The sequence below is a fragment of the Perognathus longimembris genome, chromosome 25 (genome assembly GCF_023159225.1).
Source record: "Perognathus longimembris pacificus isolate PPM17 chromosome 25, ASM2315922v1, whole genome shotgun sequence".
Taxonomy (NCBI): Eukaryota; Metazoa; Chordata; class Mammalia; order Rodentia; family Heteromyidae; genus Perognathus; species Perognathus longimembris.
In genome coordinates, this window is record NC_063185.1 from 20,161,589 (window position 1) to 20,189,301 (window position 27,713).

The 27,713-nt window shown below is 44.1% G+C and overlaps 1 protein-coding gene across 1 annotated transcript in view; it reads right to left on the reverse strand.

Moving 5' to 3' along the window:
- Window positions 1-1,223: 1,223 nt before the first annotated feature.
- Gabrb2 (gamma-aminobutyric acid type A receptor subunit beta2) overlaps window positions 1,224-27,713 on the reverse strand; it is a 118,340-nt gene continuing 91,850 nt past the window's right edge. Inside the window, exons 6-9 of the mRNA XM_048333980.1 lie at window positions 25,729-25,866; window positions 23,624-23,776; window positions 20,503-20,747; window positions 1,224-2,091 (exon numbers count right to left, since the gene is read on the reverse strand). Coding sequence (XP_048189937.1) covers window positions 1,744-2,091; window positions 20,503-20,747; window positions 23,624-23,776; window positions 25,729-25,866 — 884 coding nt within the window. The 3' untranslated portion in view covers window positions 1,224-1,743. The remainder of the gene's footprint in view (window positions 2,092-20,502; window positions 20,748-23,623; window positions 23,777-25,728; window positions 25,867-27,713) is intronic.

Genomic DNA, 27,713 nt, shown 5'->3' on the forward strand with positions numbered 1-27,713 from the left:
ATGAGAAGAAAACCCAACTTTTATCTACAAGAAGATACTGGCATTGGCTCCTCAGAAAAAATTAGGGACCAACGCAGAAAAGAAACATAATTTGTTGCTTGCTTTGCTGTTTGTAGAGGAGAAACAACAGCAAGGTCATCCTCTGAGGAAAAGGTCAGAACAATCGAACTTTATGAAAACTTAGCATTTCATTATTTTCTTTAAAAAAAAAGTGACAATATGAGCCTCCCACTGACAGACATAAAATATACTAAGTGTATCTTCTATCCTGTCCAGTCAATATGAATCCATATGTCCTAACTGTATGGAAAGCAGTACAGGGACATCATTTGAAAATAGAATCAAAGCAGCGTATCATGCCTTGGTGCAGAGGCTCGTACTATGCCTTGTGTTCAGGTGGCCTTCCTGTTAGCCCATTGCCCATGAACATTCCTACTTTCCTTGAAGGCAGGTTGCAGTCAATACAATGGAAGCACCCTTAAGAAATTCCAAACACAACGCACCCACAAACGAACTCTTGCTGGGCACATAGTCTTGGAAATATAATACAAAGGTGGACTTCACTGCACACAGAAAATACAGCTCCTTCTCCCAGAGCCTGGGGTCTGTCCCCTAAGAATAGAATCAGAACTTTAGAAGCAAGGAAAGCTGCAGAGAGCCATTAATCCTTTAGAGCGAGGAACAAATCCTCCTTTTGAAATACTCTTATTAAATTCCCAAATCAACACATAAGGAGATGTTGCAGAGATGACGGAGGCTGTGTGAGAATAGAACAATCGGCGTGTTAACTTTGTGCTGTATATTTGTACATCTGAATGACTCCTAATCTAATCTGTACATCTAAGATACTTCTAATTCCCTTTGCTTCTCTGTTTTGTGGCTGCCTTTTGATCGGATAAGCTACAAAAATCTCCTTGGGTGTGTGGTCCAAGCTAGCGAGGTCAGAAAACGAAATCCTTCCCCCGCTGCTCCTTCCCACGAGAGGACCAGGCATGATGGAACTGATAAACGCGGCATGTTGGCTTGCTTACTTTAATTTTTCTTGCGGCAGTCAATTCTGGAATGTTGACTCTGCTTTGTGTTGTTACGTCTTACTTCAACCTCCTAAGAAACAGCTTTTTAGCAAAAATAAAAAAAAAATTCTTTAGGGCGCCATGAATGTTGAGAGATCTTCCTATTGTTCAATGAAAGATGTCCCCGCGCAAGTCACCTGGTTCCCCAAGTCTGTGCCTTGACCTCTGGCTGACACCTCCTGTCATGGTTCCATGGCACCATGATCATCTTAGGACAGGCCTGGAACATTCTGAAGTGACAGGCTCGCATGGTATTACTGATGGCTGCCACCCTTAGGGAAGAAAGTGGACAGTGTCTGGAAAGCCCCGGTCACAGGAAAATGACGGACAATACTCTAGAGCCGTTAAGGACAAATTCCTTCTTCTACCTTCCCTGTCTGTACTAGGAGGCTGTATGCTACGCAGACATCCTGGAACATTCCGTCTCAGTCCTGCCCGTGTAGGCGCCAATCCCTTGCATTTGTCACTGGAAAACCCCAAGGACCTCCCTGGTCTCTTAGCAGAAGCAACCCAAATGGTTATGGAATGGACCACAGGAGAGGCCAGCAACTAAGGTATTTTTGCATCATTGTTGTCCTGGATTGATGTGTTTTCCAAGTCCTACGTCAGTCTGTACAACTGTTGTGAGGAGGAATCTAGTCTTTGCTTCCCGGGGAGGGGTGGCCATGTTTTAGTTCACATAATAAAGCCAATAGACGATGTTGAAGAAGGAAAACACCACCGGGAAGAAGATGCGGGACCACCGGTCGATGGCGTTGACGTCAGTCAAGTCCGGGATGGTGATTTTCAGCTGGGAGGCCCGTCTCCGCAGGCGGCTTTTCTTTTGTGCCACGTGTCGTTCCAGAGCATTTCGGCCAAAACTGTGTCTGGGCAAGCCGGCTTTCCGGTACTGGATGCTGGAGGCGTCGTAGGCCAGCATGGTGCTCCGGGGGTCTCCAAGGCCCATCACAGCGTCAGAGGTGGCCATTTCATTTTTGATCTCAAGAGTGCTCAGTAAGATGTTCTCATGGGGGTCCATCTACAAGGGAGAATCAGAAAAGACAGCGCCAACAGTGAGCCTTTACTGGTGTTCACGATGGAAGGAACTATCACAAAGCAGCAGTGGCAGTTGCAAACGCAGGCAAGATTGCTATCTCCCTGCTTGATTCTGCATTACCACTCTGCTACCACAAGTTCTTTGAGCTTCAAGATTCCCAGTCTATTAAATGGCATAGGTGGCCCAATCTAAGATCATTCTTGTACTGTAACGCGCCATCTTGTTGCTATCATTTTCATTATTTTTTTAACTGTATTTTTTGTCTTTTTTGGTAATGGGGATCAAATCCAGGACAATGGACTTGCTAGGCAAGTGCTTTGCCACTGAGCTACATTATTTTTACTTAGAGCATGAGGAAGGCAAATTTATAAGCCTTTGAAGGTAAGGCGGTGCATGACAGTAAAGAAAGCTACTCAAGGAGGTGGAGGCAGAAGGTTCAGAAGTTCAAGGCCAGCCCAGGTAGAGTTGGGGAGAATCTATCTTCCAACACAATATAAGACAAAAAGGCAAGGGCATGGATCAAGCAGTAGAGGGCTTTACTACCTCATGTGAAGCTCTGCCTTCAATCTCTAGTATAGAAAAATGGAATGTATAACCTTGATATGAACACATAGAAAATTAAGCTTCACTAGGTTTGAGATCATGGCAGAGAATTCTTGAACCATGTTCTTTAGAGTATGCATGTGTGTATGTATTCGTGTGTACTATGCATGCATATATATACATGTGTGTATGTATGTGTGCATATATATATATATTTGAAAAGTTGTGGGGGTAATTATTGAGTACTTGCTATACATGGTAGATGCTTTTCTGTGTAATTTCATTGAACTACTACTTCACATCCATAGCTATAGAATGTCCTGTTAGACTTGCAATGTTGATCTAAATAAGGAACAGTGGTATTTTTTTTTCTGCAATACAAAGAAGGATATCTGTGATCTACCAAAACACAGCTAGAATCTATAACAATGAGGAATTTGAAAGCAAGAGTGAAACATGTCTGCTGATGGAGGTGTGAGCAGGCAGGACTTTAGGGGAACGAGGAGAGATGAAGACACACCTACAGTTGACTCTGCTTCACTGAATTCTGGGTCTTGAGAGTAGAATTAAGTCGACTGTACAGACAGTCCAATCATTTCTCTTAATAATTTCTTTGTGCAAGCTAGAAGGGCCACTACTGACATCATGATTTCCAAGTGTTAGTATATTGTAAAATCTTCTGTATTGTGTTAAGATTCATGTGTCTTACTGTTGAGGATCAATTGTTATGGATAATAAAGTGTAGCCACAGAAGTTGCTATTAATAACAAAGTGTTTATTTTGGTGGAGAATCAGCACACACCAAATGCCACTAAAATTTTAGAAATCATAAAAGGAAAAGTGGTTGATAACAGGCACCCCGGTTTACAGAAGCAAGAGGCAGAAATAAGCATTTAATTAGAAGATATAATATGCTCTGAGACTCGAGGATTATGTAGGCAAAACAGTGTTGCTAAGATGATGCCCCAACCAATAGCTCTCGAATGGGCTTTGAAGGCCTTTATTACAAATTCAAATCGGAAGTCTCCTGAGACACAGATTTCCCAAGGTCACATTGGGAATAAGTAGAAGTGGAATTGAGGCCTGATCAGAGGTGGAAAAGCGGAAGTGGGGGGAAGTGATTCGTAACACTCAAGGAAAGTGACACCAAGAGCGACAGGAAAAGGGAAGTTACCCTCCCTCCCTCCCTCCCTCCCTCCCTCCCTCCCTCCCTCCCTGCCTTCCCTTTCTCTCTCATCCTCCCTCTCCCCTCCCCTCCTTTCTCCTTCCTTTCCCTCACCACCCTTTTAGTTTTGCCAGTACCAGAGTTTGAAACTCAAGCTTCCATTCCACTAGCTGAGCCACACTCTACTGCGTTTCTATCCTTTTTCTCCACTGCTCTTGCTTTCGTCAGGTTTTTAGGCAGCGTCTCTCACTTTTGTGACCGGCTCAGTCTCAGATGTTGATTTTCCTACTTCAGTTTGACATGAAGTTGGCACTTCCAGTAGGTACCACCATGAGCCATATCAGCTTGTCTTTTGAGGTGGACATTTACAAACCCCTTCCGCAGAGTAGCTTGGAACTGTGATCCTCCCATTTCTGCCTTGCCTGTATCACAGGCACGAGCTACAAGCCACTATGCTAGTCTGTTCCTTGTTATTTCAATAGCAAGTTTCTTTTCTCTTTTCCTTTAACCATCTAGAAGTAACTTCTGAGCAAACTGTCTTTGCCCTCTGCACTTGATGACATACAGCACCCTCCCCCCTGTCAAATACCAGGAGTTTTGCTTTTCTCTTGGGCAATTTTAATAGCAAGAATAGTTATAAGCTGACACTGGACCTAGCTATAATTTAAAAGTATAAAACAATCATGACAACCATAATAAAAATCATAGGTAGCTATTAAGAGAAACTCATTCTAAGTATAAAACAAATTATCTTTGGACAATTTAATCTCAATGGGGTTCTGTCTTATTACCTATGGCTTCAAGAGTTGAATTAGGTAACTCCTGAAGCTATGATGTAGTTACGTTCATGAACTAAAAGGACACTGAACAACCACGGTGTGGCAAGTACTGCAGCAAGCATCGTAAATATTGAGGAAGACCATTGGTGTGGACCAGCTGAGGAAGAACTCTCTAGAAAGAATACCACTTTGGAGTCAGAAAGCAGTTGTTTTGGCTTTTCCATTCCTTCTTTTTGACCTTAGTCTCTCGGATTCTATGTTCCTTCAACATAGGGTCTAGGATCAGAATTTGGGAGATGAACTAAAATGAAGCATGTTGAGCAAAATTTGGGACAGAAAGCTCTTTGCATGGCTGATAGGGCAGCTACACATGAAGCAGGGGAACTCAACTGTGTTGTCTTTCTTTGTGGTCTAACTTTGTGCCTAGTAAGCACTTCAAATGTGATACAACCATTATTCACTAAACGAATAAATTAGATCTTTTACAAGAGATATGGCTAATGATCTTCCCATGGGTAAGCTAACAATCTCAACCCTATTGGAGACCTGACAAGCTAAATGGAGAAGTGGATGAGGTGTACTGATTAATGGACTGTTATCAGTCCATTAGTGAACGGTGTCAGGGAATGAACTGTTCCTCCTCCCAGCCCTCAGTCGTGTGATTAGAATTCTTTAACCTCAAAGTATAACTGCTGGTATTGATTCAACTGGGGCTATTAATAATCCAGGGATAAAAACATTTTTCCAGAAAATTCTTATCCATAACCACATGGCAGTGAAGAGGGGTAAGATAGAACCACCTTTATTTGTACCACATCTCCCCACAGAGACAGAAAGTAGACTCCAGCAGGTGTTAGTTCATTGAGTACATTACAGCTCAGCCCTCACGTAGTATTCTCATTAGCCATTCTATCTCATCGTTCTCCGAAGGTTCATTTTTCCTCACCCCTTGCCCTACTTTCTAGAAAGCCTTTCATAACGGACCGGGTTCACATATGAATCCCTCCCGTGCCACCGCACCCGAGTGTCCATGTGGTCCACCGTCAGGACCACCAAGACTGGAACTGCTTTGGAGGTCGGGCATGGCGGCTTGCCTGCACCTGGGCCGTCGGGCGCTTTTTACTGGAAGTAGCGATGTGGGGCGATGGTCCCCCACTTCCTGCACTCGGACAAGCCATATTTTGATTCTGGTCTGATCCAGTCACTAGCTTTGGGACCTTGAGAATATCCTTCAGCCTCTCTGCGCTCAGCTTTCCTCCGTGTAGAGCAGGAACACCAGCCTCCCAGCCTCCCGGGGCTGGGGGAGGGCAGGAAGGAGCAGCACCAGGGACGCACTCAGCCTCCCCGCCCTCCCCCAGAGCAAGCCCGCCCCCCCAAAACACCACGGACAGCTCCATCACCGTCCCCAAAATGCAGGCAAACACAACACAAGAATAAAACTCATCACTGAAGACTTTTTTTTGGGGGGGGGGGTTGGTTAATAGATTGTGTGAAGTGCTAAAAATGAAATTTAGTACGGTGCTGCATGTCATAAAAAGTCTAGGTTGAGTTATTTCTAAAGATAGGGTGGAATGAAGAGAACGGCGCTTTATCTCTTGGGTGGACAGGGCGAGCCTGGCTGGGCGACCCTCTGTAATGCTGGCCACTGGAGACCAGCGTTCAATTCACACCATCAGCCATCAGGCAACACTCGCCGGTAAGGAAAAGCAAAGTTCTCTCTCGTTCACTGGTGCAACCAACATCTGGCCCTCAGCACTCAGCAGTGAGTAGCCAAAAAAATGAATCTTGCTCGCTTTCCTGAGGAATGGAAACCATATTCCCACAGTGCCGTGGGTCCCTTCCACTGAGTAGCAAGCAGAAGCTAGGTTCAAAGAGTTGTGTGTAGAGACCCTTTCTTGTTATCCCAGAACTCTTCGGGGGAGGGGCTAAGAAAGTCAATGCAAGTTCAGAGTGTGAACTTGGGATGACAGAGTAAGAAAAGGATTCAGGTCCCTTTCACTTGGTCATGGTCAAGACACCCCTTCAGGGGGTCCACAGCTCACAGAAGGAGAGCCCCTCAGTACACCAAAGTGCAGGCCAAGTCACCTGGGGCCTTGTACACTTTTCCCAACGGGTGTGGGTGGAGTTAAATGGAGCACCAAGGCTGAATGCTGGCACAGACACCTGTTAACTGGGGGTACTTTTAAAGTCAGGAGAGAAGACGGCTGTGCTATGGCTGTATGGCAGCCCCAGTGCGTTCCTTGGAATTCTGTGCCTCTGGTGTGGGTATAAGCCAATCAGAACTCTCCGAACGCTGTGGTTGGCTCAGTGATGGGCACGTGACCTTGGCTGAGCCAATGGCCTGCTGTGAGCCCTCAGGTGTCCACCCCAGAGTGAAAGCTCTCCAAGAAGGTCACCAGATGTGCATCTAGAAGTGCATCACCCTCAACTACAGAATCTGTTGAGATATTTTAATTGTGTGAAGAAATCAACAAGATGCGAACACAAAAAGCAAGCTCAGGATCACCAAGTCTTTGTCTCCCGACAGACCCGATGACATCAAGCAAAAATATCCCTTCCTTCCTCCCTTCTTTTCTCTTTTTCCTTTCTCCTCTTCCCTCCTCTCCCTTTCCTTCACATATACATACTACACACACACACACACACACACACACACACACACACACACATTCTTGTCTCCCTCTCCCCCACCCATGCTACTCTCTCTCATTCTTCTTCTTTTCATCTCGTTCTGTTAAGCCAAGATGGGTTGAATTTTATATCAGGACCCAAAGAATCCTGAGATATACTTTATCTCATTTAAAAGTCTCTACAACTCTGTAGTACAGGAGACCAAGAAAGGATTTAGAGGCATTTCACTTGTAGAAGTCTTCATAACTGGTACTAGGAATAAATCCCAGAAAGCAGGACAGTGTTGGGTTTCAATGTCTTCCTTTTTGGTCAGGGATGTAAGGAACCTGGTATCTGATAGATGTGAGTGGTGGTTTATGAAACTGGCTGCGTTTTCTCCCCTTTTCCTTGTCTTGTTTATTGTACTTTCTTGGGACCAAACTTACAGGGTCAAGAACAAAGGTAATGGAGGAGATTTCTACATGCTTTTACATGGCGTTTGAAGAGTAGAAATGGAAAGTACATTTAAGAATTTTAAGTTGCCTTTACTGTTTACATGGCCTTTTACATCCGAATTAAAAAAAAATTTGTTAACAGTTATCCATCTTTTGTTTGCTAAGATACTTCCTTTTTTTAAATAAGGTGATACTTCTAGACTCTCATAAAAGGTGAACAACTAACTGGCTGTGCTCATATTTGGCAGGGAAAGACAAGCGGAGAGGAAAAGAGGGGAAAATGCAGACAATAATCCAATGTATATCCTACAAAATGAAGAAGCGTGAGGGCTAGAGTGGGCGTGGGAGGGAGAGATGGTGAGAATTTTGAGAGGGTGACATCGGTTAAGATAGGGTGCATTCACAAACTGCTTTGTTAAGTGAGAACTCCTTTGTACAACTACTTAAAGATAATAAAAATAATAAAACAGAAATGTTAAAGTTCAGAAAAACAAACTGAGAGAAACTCTTACTGTTAGGAATAGAAGCGTCTCATACTAATGTAATGGAGATCTTAACACATTAATATTCTATGCTGTTTGCAACCTATCTTAAAATCTACCAGGGAAGCATGAAAATGGGAGTGGTTGGGTAATGGGGGGGGGGGCTATAGCACCGGCTCTCGCCATGACCCCCGGAGGCCTTATTAAAAGAGATATCTGGTCCCCACTTCCAAAGCCACAAACTCTTGACAGAATCTCAATGATAAACATTTCCAGCACGTGGCCTGGTGATACTGAACTGCAATTCTTGGGCCCATACTTGGAAAACTAAACAAGTTGACTGCATAGGAGCTGAGGGGCATGACTTCAAATGAATGAGCCGCAGAGAGCAGAGGAAGGAAGGAAGGAAGAAAGTCGTGACCACAGTCCAGACGAGCAAGCTGCAAAGCGGCGTGCAGAGGGTGCATAAGAAGTTTCTATTTATGGAGCATTTAAGAGAGTCAGGCACTGTGTTAGATGTTTTATGCAACTGTCATTTACTCTTAATCTTGACAGCAATCCTAAGAAGGACAATCACTTAGATGCCCTTTTTAAAAGGGGGAGGATTATGGATTAAGGACTGCCTATGATCTGTCCAGAGTTATACGGCTGGGTACTATGGAACTCGTCCTTAATCTGTTTATTCCAAAGTTCCTGTTCCAAATCACCAAGCTATACACACTTGCATATCCGGACAGGCTCCTCGATTGTGCCTTCTCTCTTGCAGACTATACTCCGGGGTAAATAAAAAGGAGTAGCCATTGCCACATGAATCTGGATTCTGTAAACTCCTTCTGACCATTCTAGAACTGAGGAAGGATGTCTAAAACCGCTTCCCGCGTGGTCTATGATGCCACGGGGAGACGTGGGGAAGAACAAATCTAGGCTTTCGTTCTAGCTCTGAACAAGGGAGCGAGTGTGCGGCATGTCCGGGCTTCAGCTTCTTTGCGGGGATGGGGGGTTGGCGGGGGGGGTGGGGTCGGGCTGAGGGGTGAGGCTGGCGGTCCACACTGTGAGGTAGGAGAGGTACTGTCCCTGACTGGGGTCCCCTGGCAGGATCGGGTGGAGCTCATTTGCATTGTGTGGAGATCAGGGGTGCATGATGCAAGTGTGTGTGTGTGTGTGTGTGTGTGTGTGTGTGTGTGTGTAAAACACAGACCCTCAGGCTTTATCTTAGACCTACTGATAGGAGTCTGGTAATACTTCCCAAGATGCCCGAGTCATTTTTCAAGCGCATTTGTGGCGGAGAGGGACTGAGATAAAAGGAACTTTTGATTCCACGATCTTCTCAGTCAACGACTATGGGATTTTCCCAAAATTGAACGACCACAAGGGGATTTTTCAAGAGCCTTGAGAATGTCTGTGCACACTGGCCTTTTCAGGACGCTGAGGTCACCAGAGCCACGGTTCCCGTTTTACCCTCCGGGGCCGGGTGAATGCCTGGGCCAGGCTCTTCCCCTCTGCGCAGGGGAGCACTCACCCGGGAGGACTTGTCAAACGCTCCGTCCGCTCTCACTGGGGACTCTCCCGTTAGGAGACCTGCTGTCAGGTTGACATGGCTTTCTCAAACGTCCCTAACACCAAACTACCCCTTGCTCTGAGATGGGAAGGTCGCTAGACCTTCAGAAGAAGAACATGAAGAAAAAAGATATAATTTAGAAGGCAACTATAATACAGGATCTATCTGACAGTCTAACGTTATGATGTCTAATGTTCTGATTTAAAAAAAAACAACAAAGCAAAAAAACCTCAGCTGGACAGCGGGTCAGTCAACTACTGAGAAACCCTCCGCAAAAGCAGATCCAAAGCCCGGGTTGGCCTCCCGGGGCTCTGGGATGGGCAGATTCTGATTCCGTCTGCGCCTCGGCTGCGGTCATGGGCGAGATGCCCAGGGGTGCCGGGTGAGACTCCCTCGTGAATCTGTAACTCCTAACCCGGACTGAGCCAGCGGAATCGCTCGCGGAGTCGGCTTTATCGCCTTGGGCGGTTGGAGATTCTAATTCGCCAGGTGTGGCGGCTCCAGGCCAGGCCGGGACAGCATCCCTGCGGCCTGGGCCGGGGCGAGCTGGGTTTGGGAGCTCTTGGTGAGTGTTAGCTTCCCTCCAGTGCTGGGAACGGCTCACCGAGGAGAAGGGACAGAACCTTCTGGAATGCCTTCCTGTGGATCTTTGTGTCTCAGAGGTGCTTGGTTGGGAAAAAAAAATCAGATTGAACTTCAATAAAGGCCAAACGATGATGTGAAGGGATGGAAGGCAGTGCTGTACAGTCAGCGAGTGACCCCAGACCCGAGGCTCTGCTGCTTAGTTGCCGTGGCAGCTCACACACTCTGGGGTCTCTGGGTGTCGTCCTCTCCTTTGATCGGGGAAGATCCCGGGGCACCCTGCCAGGCGGAGCCCGGTAGGACACAGTGGTGCACGCACCCTCGCTGGACTGAGAAGCAACCTTCTCTCCATCTTTGCCGCAGGCCCCGGGAACTTTCTGCCGTGGAAGCCAGTGGAAGGGCTGGGAGGCAGGGGCTTGTGCAGTACGGAGGGACATTGCAAAATGATGTCGGGGTCCATTTCCGTGATGCCTCCCTGGGCACCCTTTGTCCAGGTTAAACAAGCAACAAGCAACCTGCCAAATCTCTCTCTCTCTGCAGCAGAGGCCAGGGAAAAAAATCCTAATTTCTCCAGGAACATAGAAGGTACTTGCTCGAGGTAGTGTTTCTTTTTTCCACAAAATAATTCAAAAAGAAGGCTCATAAATAGTTGATGGGAGCCCATGACGCTCAGGGCTGTCCACTGAACAGTTTTCTTGTCTTTGTCCCTCCCTTCTTCCCTCCTTTCCTCCTTCTCTCTCTCCTCCTCCTCTCACTCTTTCTTCTTCTTTTTCAATAAATAGTTCATAAGTTTTACTACGTAGTCTCCAGGATAATTACTACCATGTTTTCTAGAACCCGAGATTGTATTAAGTGTAACAAATACTGTACAATACGCATACATATAGAGGAAAGAAGTAGTTATGTACAGAAGATGCTAGCTTCTCATGCGAACGTCAAAAGTTTTGCGGGGTGAATATTTTAAAATTGAAAGAGACTGCATGTTTTTCCTTAAAGATGGTCTTAAATAATCGAGTTCAGCAAAGTTTCTACTGGAGCATTTAGTTTTGGTTCAGTTGAGCATTTAGTCTGGTTTCAGGTTTCTTCTAGTGGGGAACTAGGAACACAGTAAAAGTTAAGGATGTTGCTTTTCAAATCTACAGTGGAAATTGAGCATATTCTACTGTTTTTTAAAATTTGTCTGTTTTGCTCCTATTTGAACCCTGGGTCCTCTACTACTTGAGTCATGCCTCCAGTCCAGCCTTTTGCTGATTAATTGGAGATAACATGTACTGCACCTTTCTGCTCTGGCTGTAACCCCCAATCTTTCGGATTTCAGCCTCCTGAGTAGCTAGGGTTGCAGTTTTGAGGCACAAGACTTGTGGCTTTGTTGTACAATTAAGGCAATTGGAAGGAGATAAAACCTTTGGTCAGGTAGATGGGTGAAGACAAAGACAGAGACCCGATGCCACAAAATCTTTGTTGCTTTCTAATTCCCTGAAGTATTTTAAATTTATAGCCACTAATGTTTTGAACTTTTACTAACAGGATTTTGGGTGTCTACGGAGAGAAGGAAATGCTTTTCACTCTTTCTACTCACATATTTAATAAATGATATTATCCTGTATTTGAAGACAGCGTTGCACGGTTATGTGAAGGCATGGTTATGTTAAGGCCTGCTCTCGCATCCTCTGGATTCGTGTCAATGTATCTGCTTAAGGATCCCTTCCTTCCGCTGGTAATGAACCTTCCCCCTTTCACATTCCCCGACATTCCAGGACCTGCAGTCCAGGTACCTGACCCAGAATCTTTCTTCCCTGCCAGCCCCCTGGTTTGTAGCAATTCCTTTCTCTCACAGAAAATAGGTGTCAACTTCGTAGATGGAAAGTAATGTCCCTGCCAATATACTGGACCTGACAGCTTTATTAATACTTTCCTTCTGAGTGAAGGTGAGGAAATCTCCATTTGCCAGGTGGACTGGTGAGAAAGAGGAGAACTTTCAAACTCTGTATGAGTTTTAACATCAGGGAGACAAACAGCTCATAGAGGCAGCTCCGACGAGACCCAGGCTCTCCCTCCCCACCGGACACCCACACCCACTCGGATCCCCACATGAGGTGCTGATTTCTCAGCAAGACCTGGACGGTCAGCTTGCAGGTGTGAGGCTGACCAGGCAGGGCTCTCTTGCAAACGCTTAAACTTCTGTTTTCAAATCTAGCCTGGGGGCCATAGTTCAGTTGATGTGGGTTTCTAAATCATGTCAAGTGTTTCTCTTTCCTGCTGTGACCTGGGGGTGGGGTGGGTGGATTTCAGAAGCACCGAAGAGGTGTGATTTTTCTGTGCATAGGCTTCATTGTCCAAACTTTCTGGGCCAGATGGTTCATTCTCTCTCAGTCTTGTTGAGTTTTAGGTGACATAACTGTAACTTTCGCAGCAACATACGATTGGTTTTTATTGTAGACATTGCTTTGCCTATAATTTGTCTCATTCCTTATTTAAGTCTCTTTCAGATTTTAGTGGGAAAAAGTTATGAAAAAATTTCAATTTACATTTGTTTTTGGTTCAATAAAAGTCACTATTCTTTTTTCTTTTTCAGGTTGCATCCTACCTACATTCCATTTGGTAGTTTGGGCTTTTTAAATTTTTTTTTCTTTTTATGGTACTGGGCTTGAACTTACGGCCCCAGGACCACCAGGAAGGTACTGTACCACCTGGCCATTTTATACCTCATGTCTCAGGTAGGATTTTGAGGTTTTGTCAAGGGCTGATTTTGAACCATGATTCAAAGTCACAGTGTGTGTGTGTGTGTTATGTATATGTATGTATGTATGTATTTCCATCCCATAAGCCCAGTATCTCAATTATCTGGGGTTTCAGACCTGTACCTCCATACTTGGTTTATTTGACTTTGAGAAATATATATATATATATATATATATATATATATATATATATATATATATATGTCAGGGTTGATCTGAAACCATGATCTTCCAATCCTGACCTCCTGGGTAGCTGGCATTACCCGTGTGAACCACTGCACCGGGGCTTGGTGAAGAACTTGTACTGGGTTTTCTTATTCGCTCACTGACAGCTTGGGTAGATGATTTATTGGGTTCTGCTTATATTATTACTGATCTATGCACTCCTGCTTCTTCTGCACAGGGCCTCCATTTCTGTTGAGTATTAGTTGTGCTGATACTTGTCCTCCTGCTGTTTCATTCTCTGTGGCATTTGGATGGAGACAAAACTGTGCACAGGCATTTGGGCCTTTTGTCTTCCCATTGCACCGCTTTCCACAAGTGGACACAGCACAACGTGGCCATTTTTCCCTTAACTTTTAGAAGTGAGGTGATGGCGTGTGTGTGTGTGTGTGTGTGTGTGTGTGTGTGTGTACGTGTGTGCCCTTGCGTGCGCGGACGCACAGCGACTCAGTGTACTACAGTACCAATAGTTATGCGAGCTAGGGCAGGACATTTGGGGAACAACGGGGAGTATTGTTCAACATCAACATTTCATTTCATTCTTTTGTCTGGTACCAGCACCAGGGTTTGAACTGCGGGGGCCTCAGGTTTGCCAGACAAGTGCTCTACCACTTAATCCATTACTAGCACTCCACATTTCATCTGAAAGGCACAAAAGTTTGGACCCAGCCATTTCATTCCATGACACATACCAGGAGTCAAAGGGATGCAAACATTTCAGCAATATAATGCTTATTTTTTCATTGTTTATACTGGCACACTGTTGATAAACAACATGCACAGCTAATAATAAGTGTGCATTAAATAAAAGTTACATTATGGTATGCACAGTAAGACATTCCCATTATAAATGCGGTATACTTAAAAATGAGAAAAGTTGAATAGAATACGTTAAAGTAAGTTAAACGGAAGAATGTCACTATAGTTTGAGTAAAATGCCTGGTTTACAATATCTGCACCAGGCTTGCATGCGATTGCTCTTCCCTTTGCCTCTTCCAATTGTGAAAGTTTATAGTCATGAACCTGAGAAAGATACTCGCTGTTACCAAGAATAATGGCGGATGAATGAGTGCTCTTTTCCAGGTAGTGTGTAAGATCACAAATGTAATCATCTCAGTAGCTCAATAAGGCAGAAATGAACATTTTTAGTTGTCAGTCAAGGAACTTGAAAGGTCAAAATGACCGAAGCCACACAGTTCATAAAAGACCCCACTTCGAGATGAACCCACTTCATTCTGACCCTGCAAGTCATCCCTCTTCCTACACCTCTCGCTATTACCATGCTTTATAGAGTGCACAGTTAGTTTAAAAAATTGATCATTTAAAGCACTGAACATCAATACTTATATCTTTAATATGAACTTAAGACTCAAAGATAGAACAAAGACATAGCAGATAAAAAGCAAAAGACACTCAAATTCATACTTTAGTGTAAATCACTGGATATCTCTTTAACACAATGCTCACCAAAATAGTGACAGAGTTCTTGAAAAACAGGGCTTAATAATTCAATCACTGAGCATTCAAACTTTTAAGCCACTGGACAAATTATCTAAAGTTTGAGGCAAATTTTCCTTTAAAAATGCCCTCATGGTATTTATTCTGAATATATTCTGAATTTTCATAAGGCTTTACCAAAATATTAGACCAATTTCTGTACTATGCTTTGGTTTGGGTTTTGAAAATAAAGTTCTTCAAACATTTCCTTCAGAAATCCAAATTCCATCTTTCATTCATGCTTGCTTCTGCACAAAGTTGTGCCCAATCAATTCAATCTCCTTTAATTTAAGCATGAGTAACTCAAGTTAAAAACCAAACCAAACAAAATGGAAGAGCAGCAACTGCATGAATGAGATATCCCCGAAGTTTGTACATAATAGATACTGGAAACTGGAAGAGATTAAGACTAATATACAAACATTCTAGCATTGTTCCTCCTGGAATGGTAAAAGTTACCATTTCTTCAAAATTTCATAACAAATAATCAAATTAAAAAACTGCCACACTATCCAAACTAGCACCTTACTAGGTGATTTACACTCATCTCCTAACCCAAAGGCAAAACAAGATGCCACGCATTCTGAAGTCAGCAGATGCAATCCTGGAAGTACATCTGCTACTTCAGCCTCAGGGGAAAAATTCACATTCAATACCACTTTCTCCTTACCAAGGAAGAGAAATGAAAATAAAACCTGCACTCAGACAGGGCCTGCATGCAAAGGCGGGGTAACAATGATCAATATCATATTCTTCCTCTAACTCGAAGAGTAATATGGCTGACAAATTTGCCAATTAAGACCACAAACACGTGAAGATTCATAAATTAAAGTCTAAATAGTAGCAAAAAATAGACACTCTTCAATATTAATTTAAATCACAGGTTTGGGCACTGAATAATCTCAATGATGGCTTCTTATCTATCAGATTAATAGGGGTGGGCCTGCTAGGATATTTTCTCATAAAATAAATAACAAATCAACAACGACTTGCTGTAAGTATAACATTCTTAGACACAAGATAACTTAGGACAAAAACTAGAGGTTTCTGAATTCCCAGCCAATGAGTAGAAGCAATGTTTAATGTCCTATTCATTCAACTAACCAAGAAAACAAACACACACTTCTAACAAAACCAAGAAATGCCAGAGAATAATGACACTGTATCCTTGGCCTACACATGAAAACAAACATCTCAATGCAAGCCCATTTTGCTTCCTTTGCCTGCCACAACCATATTTCTGGAATAGCACACTGAAACCTAGCTCCACCATAGCAATGTTGACAAACCAGTCCTGGTGGAATTCCACCAGGTCTCATATAAACCTTTGATGTATGTCACAAAGCTCTGTGGATACATGCTCATAAATTACTGCCAAAGATTCCCAGCATTATTGTAAAGGGAACAGCTAAACACATTGGTCCCAACAGAAACACAAATAAAATGTAATGATTAAAAACTGGCTATCTAACCGTATATAGAGAGAAATCGTAATTGGTAGTCCGTCTAGTTGGGGACAGGTTTCCTGTAGGGTCCCACAAGGATCGATATTGGGTCCCATTTGGTTTAATATCTTTATAAAAAATCTGGAAGACAAAGTAGAAAACGTGCTAATTAAGTTGACTGATGCCACTGAACCAGCACTGGGGCTTCAAGTGAACAGGACATAGATGAATGCTACTAGGCTTTAGGAAGCACAAAGACCAATGCTAGCTGAGAATGGGAGGATACTAATGAGTTGAGTTTTTAAACATGTACTTTAAAATTTTAATTCTAAGTAGTAAACGCAGATTGAAAAGGACTCAGTAGAGGCTAGACACCATGGAGGAAGACAACTGAGTCACAACTTCCTGGAATGTGGACTCCAGATGGTCCTCAGGGGAGGGGCTTTCGGGAGCACCTTTCAGAAACTGGTGATTGTGGGTTGCTAACACGTTAATGATATTGTGATACTGGAGGCATTTCAAATGTGTACCAAGGTTGTAAACAGGTAAGTGACTAGAGTCTAGAATCTTACTTATTGCTTATATTTGCTTATACTTGTTTCTTGGCACCATAGTAAACCAGAGATCAATATAAATTTTTAAAGGAAAAGAAGGGTGCAACAACTGAATGCACAAGCAAAACTAGGGAAGGAAAGCAAAGCGCATCCTATTTGGAAACACACACACACACACACACACATGCATACACACATACACATCACATAGACACACAAATGATGCAAAGGACAACATAAAGGATCTACTAACACAGGGGTAGACACTATCCATGTCTTTTCTTTTATTTCTTTGGGGGTGAGGATTAGGGTTTTGAACTATTCCAGAGGACATGCAGTATAAATATAAATATGCAGTATATTTCACGCTGATTTGAGTTTAGCTTCATTATCCTAGCATTTTATGACTTAATTTGCCACAGGAAGACAATTGTGAAATTTGCACTTATGGGCTTTCATGTGGAGGTAGGTCAGACATTCATAAATGCAGTCAAGTCAACAAAGTTGACTCTATCTAGGGTCCAGGGTTCAATTCCCAGTACCACTAGAAAATGGTGTAGAACAATCTGTTGGGGATCACCAAGTACCCAAGGGCTCCCGCCTGGTTGACTTGCTATTTTTAACCTGACCTCAGGACAGAGCACAGTGTGGAAATGACTTTGGGTGATGGCACATAGTACTCCCGTCTCCAGTAAACTATCAAAGGCGAAAAATTCAACCTTGTTCTGATTTTTTTTTCCACAGCAGACAATACTTGGCTGATTGTATGTGCCCAATCTTTGAAAAAAAGTAACTTTTGAATTACAGTTGAAAATAAGAGACATTCTTGATATAAAAAAATATACTAGAATTATTCATGATGCTGCCACAAAAGACAGCATCATACGATCAGATCCCAGTGTGAGTCTCTTCTAACCTTTCATGCTGTGCTGAAAAGGAAACCATGGGAATCTGGAATACTCCATGCATATCATTTTGTTTTAATCAAAGATATCGATATATATTCTGTCCTAAGAAATTACTGTGATAAAATTTGCTATCTACTTCACAGCTAACACTCACTGGAAAAAATGATTTCCTGACTTCAAGTTTATAATTCCTGACATACAGTACATCCTAGGTAACACTCTCCTTTGGGGTATGCCTTCATTTTACATGCATGTCACATGAAATACATAAGCAAGCATCCACCAATAGGCTTGCGGATGGCAAATTTTAGCTTAAAAGCAATTACGTTTTTAACTTCAGTATTTTATTAGCATTTACTGCTTCCTAAGCATTTGGCACGTACTGAGGATTATGTACTGCCTCACGCGTGACCACACTCTTCTTCTACCGTGATAGTGTTTTAATTTCATATTTCGTAATAATATGAAAGGAATGAACTCCACTTTACAGATGAGGAAATTCCAGGGCCAGGCAAGCTGCCTTTGTCTATTGTCACACAGTAACAACAGTTAGTGAGAAGGCAAATGGTAAACCTGGTTGACTCCAAAATAATTAGAACTGTTATGCAAAAATGGCAAACTCCTGCTATATCTTGATTATTGTACATGTTGGTCAGAAAACAAAGCCCCACAAAACCGTATTTTTAAGAGAATGGCCTGAGCATGTGAATGTTCTCTGGGCCTTGGCTTCTCATGTTTGAAATTTGGGAGTTGGAGGCTTTGGGCTGGGTATGCCCCATGTTTAACTTACAGCTCTCCACACATCTGCTGCCCATAGCAACGGCCATCTCCTCATGTGACAACCAATAGCTGCCTGCAGGTGCTGCTCTGAATTCTCTGGGAGAGAAAAATCCTCCCTGCTCTGAGAATCACCGCCCTGGAGATCTCCGAGGTCGTTTTCCATCTCTCCTAGTCCACCACCCGATCTGCACTGGCCCTCTTGGTGAGAAGGTTCGGCTTTTCACAAACACGAGATGGCTTCCAGCGAGCCCTCCTGCACCTCCACCTCGGTCCTAGCGAATTTACAATGATCTGAAGCTGTCCCAAAAAAGGAATGTACTCTGAGCTAACGTATGAAATGGTAACCCCTCTTTATGACATCTAAATAATAGCAATAGAACTAGAACAGAGTTGGCATGGTAGGCAAAGTCTCTAAGGTATCATGTTCTGTGTATGTGAAATCTTCACCACACACATCTCAAACTTACTATCTAGGTGAAAATTTGGTATGAAAACCAGGGTAGGTGCAAGTGGAAAGACGTGAGCTATTATCTTAGCTAAGTTGGCCTTGAATTAGGCAACTCTTTACACTCTTCTCTAACTGCCTTCCTATAAGAATGTTTTATGCTTTTATGTGCTTATTCTTTTTCTCTTTATTGAGGTTACAATGTCAGGAAAGGCACGGAATATGTTTAAGGAGTAGTCTCTCCTTTGACAGTCTGAGACTTGGAAAAGCAGGCAGCCTGTGGCTGGTATGCTCCAACCTCCGATTCCAACAGATGAGGCCTGTGGATACGGGTGAGCAAGCCAGAATCTTCCAGGTAGCTATCAGTGATAGAAGATCTGTGCATGACCTTTGGAAATACGTCCAAGTATTAAAATGTCTATGAAAGAATCAAGCATTGTTATGGTTAATGATTTTAGCTATTGTCCTAGTCTCACTACCATGAACGTTTATTGGATCCAATATCACATGCTATTACATAGCACTTCATAGGGCAGATATTAAATGGAGTCGTTACTTGGTTTCTTTATTTCAAGGGGGTCTACATTTAGACTATGAGAAGACGGACACACAGGAGTCAGGTGAAGTTATATTTAGGGAGCAAACATGGCTAGCTCCATTGAGACCATCATCCAACCAGTAATGGTTCTTCAACTTGCTTGTAAGTAAGAATAACCTAGCAAACATTTAAACTGCCTGATGTCCAAGTTTGGAGAAGGGACCTAGGCTTCAGTAGATATTTGAAATTTTCTGCAGGACATAACTGTGGGTCATGAAGACTGAAAACTATTAGCCTCCAAAATGAACAAGACACTGTCCAAAAACAAGAAACAAAAAAAAAAAGGAATGTGTTCATGACCTAATTTATGAAATAATAAACCCTCTGTATGACACCTTCATAAGAACAGCAGAATTATGTTTTAAATTGAACAAGGTTGGCATGGAGGGCAAAGTCTCTAACTATACCTGACAATGGTTAGATGGCAGTCTCTGCCTAGCATCTAATCTAGACAGGCACTTCAGAGATCAGTGGTACAGGCTTCAGGAATTAAGAAACACGGTATTGCTTGAGAAAATGATCATCTTACATAGGACACCTCTTTTTCTACCTTCGGATTACTTCTAGGGGACAGCCTCAGTTTGTTATGGGTGGTGCCTTTGCACACACCGGTAGCTGCTTACTTCCCTTTCAAGTCAAAGAGCATGCAGGCTCTTCATTTAGTATAGAGTTTGATGACATAGAATTGGGGTCTGTATTTAAGGTTGTCTTCCAGCACATAATACTGAGAAGAATGACACAAGGTTTTCTTTTTAAGTAAGTTTAAATAAAACGAGTAAATTCTATGAGGTAGAATTCCATAGGAATACCATAGATGGAAGCAGTCATGGGGTAGACATGTCAGGGAATGAAGATTTGGGGAGCCCGGCTGTTATGCAAAGGGCACCCCAATCTTGGGTGAGATGTCATGCTAATGATCTCTGTCCTGCCAGGGATGCTGCCCATTCTCTTCCCCGGCCCTGGTTTCCTCGTAATCCCAGCCGGAACCCCCGGCACTAGCATTCATCTTGAGCTTCCGAGATGACTGACCTTGTTGACGTCCAGGCGCATCTTCTCATTGTTGGCGCTGGCGGCCTTCTCGGCCGCTTTCTTCTGGCGTTGGGGTCCTCTCCCGAAGAAGATGTAGTTGACCAGCGCATATTCCAGAAGGGCCATGAATACGAAGACGAAGCATCCCATGAGGTACATGTCAATGGCCTTCACATAGGGGATTTTAGGGAGGGTTTCCCGGAGGTGCGTATTGATGGTGGTCATGGTAAGGACAGTTGTGATGCCTGCAAGAATAAAAAAAAAAAAAAAAAAAAGGGAAACTTAGGAGCACATAATGTTCTGCTCTCCTTTCTGTCCTTACAATTGCTGGGAGGTTTAATTTTCCTCATTTATACATGCTATAATACATATATTGGACACATGAATTCCAGTTCTGAGATTGTCCCTGAAGACATGAATAAATGGCTTATAAGTAAATAGGAACCACTGTGGAATCTCCTGTTAGCTGTATTTTTCTATTTTTGTTATATAGGCAGTGGGGACTAGAAATGTGAATGAGAGGTCATGGTAGCTGTGTCTGAGATGGGCCAATACAGACAGGACTTGAGTTCACCCTCGAACACAGGGGTGGGGGGAGATCCACATCAGGATGTGGAGAACAGTGAATGTCATCAAACAGCCAAGGACTAGAGACCAAAAGCCATGGTAGGCCTTTGGCCACCAGTGGTGAAAACTGCACATAAAGGTTGGATTTGGGGGTGAGTTCACTGCTCATTATAGGGATCTCAAGAAAAACATAGTGGATACCTTATTGGATGAGATGGAAAGAATGATAGGAAAAGTAGAGAGTAAGATAAGGCTACACACTGTGGAACACCGTGGGGCGTTTAAACTTCAAATGAAAGCCAACATGAAGCACTGGCCAGCTTTCAGCAGAGAAGAATCTGCACGGGTTGAATTTAGGACAATCTTTTGGACAGCAGTATGGAGGATGGAGGAGAAAGACTCAAGACAAGGGTATTAAACGCCAGGTCAGAGGACCTCAGAATGATGGAGGGGAAGGAGTTAAAATAACAGCCACTGGGCTGCGATCAGTGTGTACATTATACAGACAAGAGAGGTGAACACACTTCCAACACTTGGAAAATGGAAGTAGAGGGTGGAGAGAAGGAAGCGTTATAGCTCCCATACTTTTGAGTGGGACAATTCGGCACACAATGGCCAGATAACTAATAAGAAGTACTGTCAAGAGTTTTTTGTGGGAAGTGCCACGTGAGGTCAGGCTATAATCGCTTGTCCAGTGGAGCCGGGGTCTCTGGCCGTGGGGAGTCCTGGCTCTCAGAGGTTAATTGGAAGGTAAGGGCACTGGAAGGCCACAGTGAGACCAAGTCCATCTCCGTAGCAAGCAACCACATGAAAGGAGCCAGCTCAGAGACCAGAATGGCCCCCACAGGAAGCTTTAGAGATGTAGCGGCTCACTTGGGGACCTGTCAGCTTGTGATCCAACAGCAGATCTCAAAAGCCAACTGCCATCCGGATGCCATCTTGTAGGCGTACTTTTCTGACTTCACTTCATTTTCTCTCTCCAATAACAAATAATCTCTTTAAAAAATATATATCCTCATGAGAACTTACAGAAAATACAAAGTCGTCCCTTGGCTTTGCTTTACCGTGTTTCACAGTTTGCCCGTGTTCTTTATCACAATCATTTGGCAATGTTTTCCAATTTCATTTTTCTCTTCATCATTCAATTACCCATGAACCCACACTACTTCCACATGAAAACTGACCATGCTGGCTTTTAAAAAAAAAATTGATTAAAATCTCATTTTAAAGTGTTTCTGAGCCTAATCACAATGGCTGTCATAAAAGCGATATTTACACATTTCTTTTTCAAAAGTTAATAAATTATTTATCATTCCTCTAAGTTACAGACTAGGGAATGAGCAAATTATACTCAGTCCTTCATTCAGCAAATATTTACCCAACACCATCTCTTATGCAGGGTATTACAGATATACCAGAGGAGCCAGCACCACTGCAAGAGCGGTGGCCCTTGGTCAGGAGAGTCTGTTGGACTCTCAGAGTGTCTATTAGAGGGACTTATGCCACCCTGGAGGCCATTCCTTCTCCTTCCCACCTATTCTTTAATGGTGGCCAAGTATCCCTTTAAACCTGAGGTTAAATCACGCTCCTTGTTTGCTCAGTGTGTCTCGAGTTCACTGGGAATGAAGGCGAACCTTCACCGCAGCTGACAACCCCATTCATGGTCTCCCACTGAGAGCTCGCTCACTTCTAATGCCTTCTCTCATCTCAAGCCCCCTGCCTGGGCTGGTCTCTCTACCCCACGGTGTCACTGCATGGTCGTTCGATTCTTGTCTATCTCTCTCTGTTAGACTCCGACTCCAGGAAGAGGGTGATGTTTTCTGCAGTACCGAGTGCTCTTGCCATAGATGAAGTATTCAACATTCAGGAAGTTAAGACTGAATTAAAATTCCACGGTTTAAAGAAAATCAACATTTCGATGTTTGAAAGGGCACACTATACCCCCAAATAACGAAGGCTGTGTGAAAGTTCATACAGTTATTCATCTACAGTTAATTGCAAGCGTTTAAAGTGCCTGGAGAAAAGAAACCAAGGCATATTAGAAGCCAGGCCTTCCTGTCTTCTACATGCTATGCTAACACATCAACGCAACTTGGAACCATCGCTGTGTGTCTGGCTTGCCTCGTAGGGACCTCCGTTCTCTCCTGCTCATGGGGGAAGGAGGGGAGGGGGCTCCTCTCGGGTGTAGGTACACAGACACAAACTGGATAATTATGCAAGCAATATTACATGAAATGTGTTTCCATAAAAGTCTCCGATGGAGGAAACGAGCTTCATGATGAACCACTATACGGTCAACTAAGTTTGACACGAAAGGCCTTTAATGGGTGCTTAATGGATGTAACGCGGAGTCAAATCACCCCAAGTGGCAGGGTTCCACTCCGGCAGAGGGCAGGGCTCGGTCTTGACATGCATCAGAAATTCCTGGGTAAGGAGAGTGTGTGAGGGCACGAACGCATGTGTGCACAAACGCACACACACACACACAAACACACACATACATGCACACGCACAAAGAAGGCAAGCTTCACAAGTGCTTAAAAAAATGGCCCACCTAATGCCACACGTGCCGCCGAGGCGTCATAATTAATCCAGAAGGAGACCCAGGAGAGAATGGTGATCAGGATGGAGGGCATGTACGTCTGCAGGATGAAGTAGCCGATATTTCTCTTGAGCTTAAAGCTGAGGGACAGTCTGGGATAGGAACCTAGAAAGGCAATTGCAGAACATCATCGTGAATCGACAGTGACAGGACACGCTCCATTTAAGGTCCACGCACACTTTGTACATCTTCCCTCAATTCCACGTGAGCTTGGGGTGAAGGAGATATGGAGTGTGCAGACGGAGGGAGTGTAGGAGCCCTGGGGTTGCGGTGAGCACCGGCAGCAGCTCAGGCAATCCCAGCTTTGTCTGCGCAGCCTGGCATGGCGGCTCCGGCCCCGGGACCCTCCCCCCTCCCCCCTGCCCACTCCCCCTCCTGAGAGGCCTGCGGAGCCGGCCACCATAGCCTTCTCCACGGGCACGACCCCTCCTTGGGAAGTTCATCTTACAAGATTTCTCTCACTATACTAAGGCCGAATGCTCTGATCATACAAAAAAAGGAGAAAGGAAGAAAGGGAGGGAGGGAGGGAGGGAGAGAGGGAGGGAGGGAGGGAGGGAAGGAAAGGAAAGGAGGAAGGAAGGAAGGAAGGAAGGAAGGAAGGAAGGAAGGAAGGAAGGAAGGAAGGAAGGAAGGGAATCTCTCCCCCATTCCCCAGCTGTAGGTAGGATTACAAAAAACAACAACTCTGTGATCATGGTAAGACTTCAGAGAAAGAGGCCGGTGTAGGTTTGCCACTTGTATACAACTTTTTATTCTTAAAAATTGTATTACGTCCATCAGAATGCTAAAGGGATCCCACTAACAGGTGGAGAATCACTGCTTTGGAGCAATACTTATGGGACATCCAACAAAAGGCGCATGACTCCTGCTGAGAGTAACTCAAGGAACATATGCTCAGCATATGCAAGGGCCCGGGTTAAATAAAAATGTGTGTATGCACCTGTGTGTGTGTGGAGAGAGAAAGATAGAGACAGAGAGAGGTGTGGGGTTTCCAGGTTCTCCGGTGGAGCGAGATACGGGAAGTTAATGTTTCAGATGAGATAAGTAACTAAGCGCAGTCTTAAAAAGTTCAGGATACCAAATTTATTTTGGTAAACGGTATGGAAGAACACTCTTGTTACTGAAATGAAAGCCTGTGTTGTCTTCTTGAGCTATATGCTAAGTGTTCAGGTGTCTTATTTGTCTATGAAATAAGAGTATATCTATAAGAATATATGTGTGTGTGTGTATATATGTGTGTGTGTGTATGTGTGTGTGTGTGTGTGTATGTATGGTGGTACCATAGGCATGTACCACCGTGCTTGATACAAGAAGGAATACTTTAAGTAGAAACTCATTTCCATAGAGTTTTAGATATTTAGAGCAACTCACACCTAAGAATAATTTGAAACAAGAGGCAACCTTGAAACGTCACTAGGCCCAATGCTAGCTTGCCGGAAATGGCTGGAGCTACAGAGCAAAAGGCAACTCTAAACCGAACTACTCCACTGGCTGTTCCTACGCCCAGGGATTCATTCTAATCAGAAGAAGGCGGCTCTTTGGTTTTTCGAAGCTTATGATTTTTTTTTATTCATTATATTAGAATTTAGCAAATGAAAGCCCTTTCTGGGACATTTTTATTTCAAAAACATGAAGATCAAATGAATTCTGGCAACATAAAATTGGATGGCTATGGAAGTAAAGATGGGCAAAGTACCAGATGATGAGGATGTTAGCGTCTGGAAGGAGCGGTAGCCGGGGGTGGCTAGAGGAATTACTGCTCTGCTCCGTGAGGGAGATGCGGCTTGGTGTCCCCGCAGTCGGGGGCAACTCTGACCCAACTCTCCATTTCTCCCTCTGTATTCCATCTCTCCAAATGAAACCCTTCTCTGGAAAATGAGAGGCAGACGAGCCTCTCGGCCCTTCTGGGGGTGTCTGGTGCTGGAAGGCAGGGCTTGGGGCAGAGCCAGCTAAGTGCTCCAGAGAGCTGGTTCTTCCCCGGGGCACAACCGGGGAGAAGCTCGGAACACCCGGCCATGACAGTGACGTGTCCTTCCTCCACCTTCCCCGGTGCGCACCTGTGGAGAACACGACCTTCTTGGTGATGAGCTTATAGTCCACGATGGAGAACTGCGGGAGCTCGATCTTCGTCACGCCGGTGACGGCATTGTCGTCGCCTCGCCAGTAAAATTCGATGTCGTCGGTCGTGTACCCGTCTGTGAGAGGAAAGACACACAGACACAGACAGACAGACGCACGACGGAGAGGACACGGGTTAGAAGACGAACTGGACACACAACAGAGGCTACCGCTCAGGGCACCAGGGCTCAGTCACATACTGGGCACCGAAGTCTGTCAGGACAGCGACACCTCGCCCCACGATTTCACAAGGCAAGCGTGATCAGACTCACGGAGCGGCCAGAGGCTCAGGGAAATGTGTGCAGCACACAACCTCCCATAAGGCACAGTGTAGGCTTGAACCTGGTTTGTCTGGGTATGAGCCTCCACTCTGTCAGCTGTGATGACATTATCCCATAATTCTACATCATACACGACAGCATCTGATTATGACTCTCGCTCCGTAACATGTGATCACACCCTCCTACCACTGTAGATCATACACTGAGAGGAAAAACCAAGCCACCAGTTTACTGCTGAAAGCCACCCAGTATCCCCTTCTCATATGAAATATTTTAATTATAATATATTTGGGTTTTGTGCCAGAAAAATAACTGATCACGAAGGAGTAACTCTCTTTAACAATTACACAATCCATATACGTGATCCCCCAAGCTTGGCTTTGCATCATATCTAATTTAAAACATAATTTCAGTAGCTCAGAGGAGCGGGTATGAACGCATGGTGTATCTTGTACACGCAGCAGAGGGAGGGGGCACACTCCATTCAACGACACTGCATTCATCACCCGGAATACCCCCATCTGGACACACTCTCCCGGGAAAGGAGTCTGCATTTTAAAGACATTTAGTATACAGAGTGACGTTCTGGTATGTTCTCTGGTGTGATGATAATAATGGTCCTTTGGAATGATGGTGGTACTTTCTTCCGTGGGTCCAGGGAGAATTTAAACAAAGGAGCACAGATCTCGTAAGCGATCAGCAAACGCCTCCCTGCGATCAACAACATGTGCGGGGCTGCACTCAGTACCTCCCAAGGACACAGCAATGGCATCATTTAGATTAGTAACACTTTACTCTTTTGCCTCAACCCCGATATTTCTGAAATAAAAAGCACCCATTATGTGAATGCACAATACACGTGAAGAGATTCCACGCTCCTCTCTCCAGAGAAGCTTTGCACCTGGAGAGCTGAATTGCGCAGGTAGAAGAATGGATGCTGCCTCTCCAATTTCTAAAGCAGCCCAAGACAGTACAGAAATTGCAACCCTCTATTAATGTGTGAACTTTCATGTGGGTTCTCTACTTGCTCTGAGGAATCCTTAGTGAATCTTGATTTCTAAGGAATTTTATCTCTAGACAAGCATGATGAGAAAGGGTCCCATAAGCAAATATATTTGAGAGGAACAGCTCAGCTGGACGTTTGCTTATGGAGTCACAAAACTTTATTCTTTTGAAATTCTTCAATAAACAATTCCTTTAATTTCACTTCTCTTGGTTAAAAGTGAAACTTATTGGACTCTGGGCCAAGTGCTGTCCTTGAGCTACTTCTGCTCAAGGCTGGTGCTCTGCCACTTGAGCCACACCATCACTTCTGGCTTTTTTTGCGTATTTTATTGGAGCTGAGTCTCATGGACTTTCCTGCCTGGGCTGGCTTCAAACCACGATCCTTAGATCCCAGCCTCCAGAGTAGCTAGGATTACAGGTGTGAGCCATCAGCATCTAGCCAGATTTTTTTAAAATTAGCATATTGAATATCCGCACAGGACAATCATTCCACAAGACAACGGAGGGCAGTGCATGGAAGTCGGTCCACAGTACTTCCGGTTATGTGCCCACCTCCCCACCCAGAGAAACTCAAGAAGGCCCCGGTTTCCTCAAAACTAAACCTTACTTTTTTTAGTAGACACTTGTTTTTTCTCCAA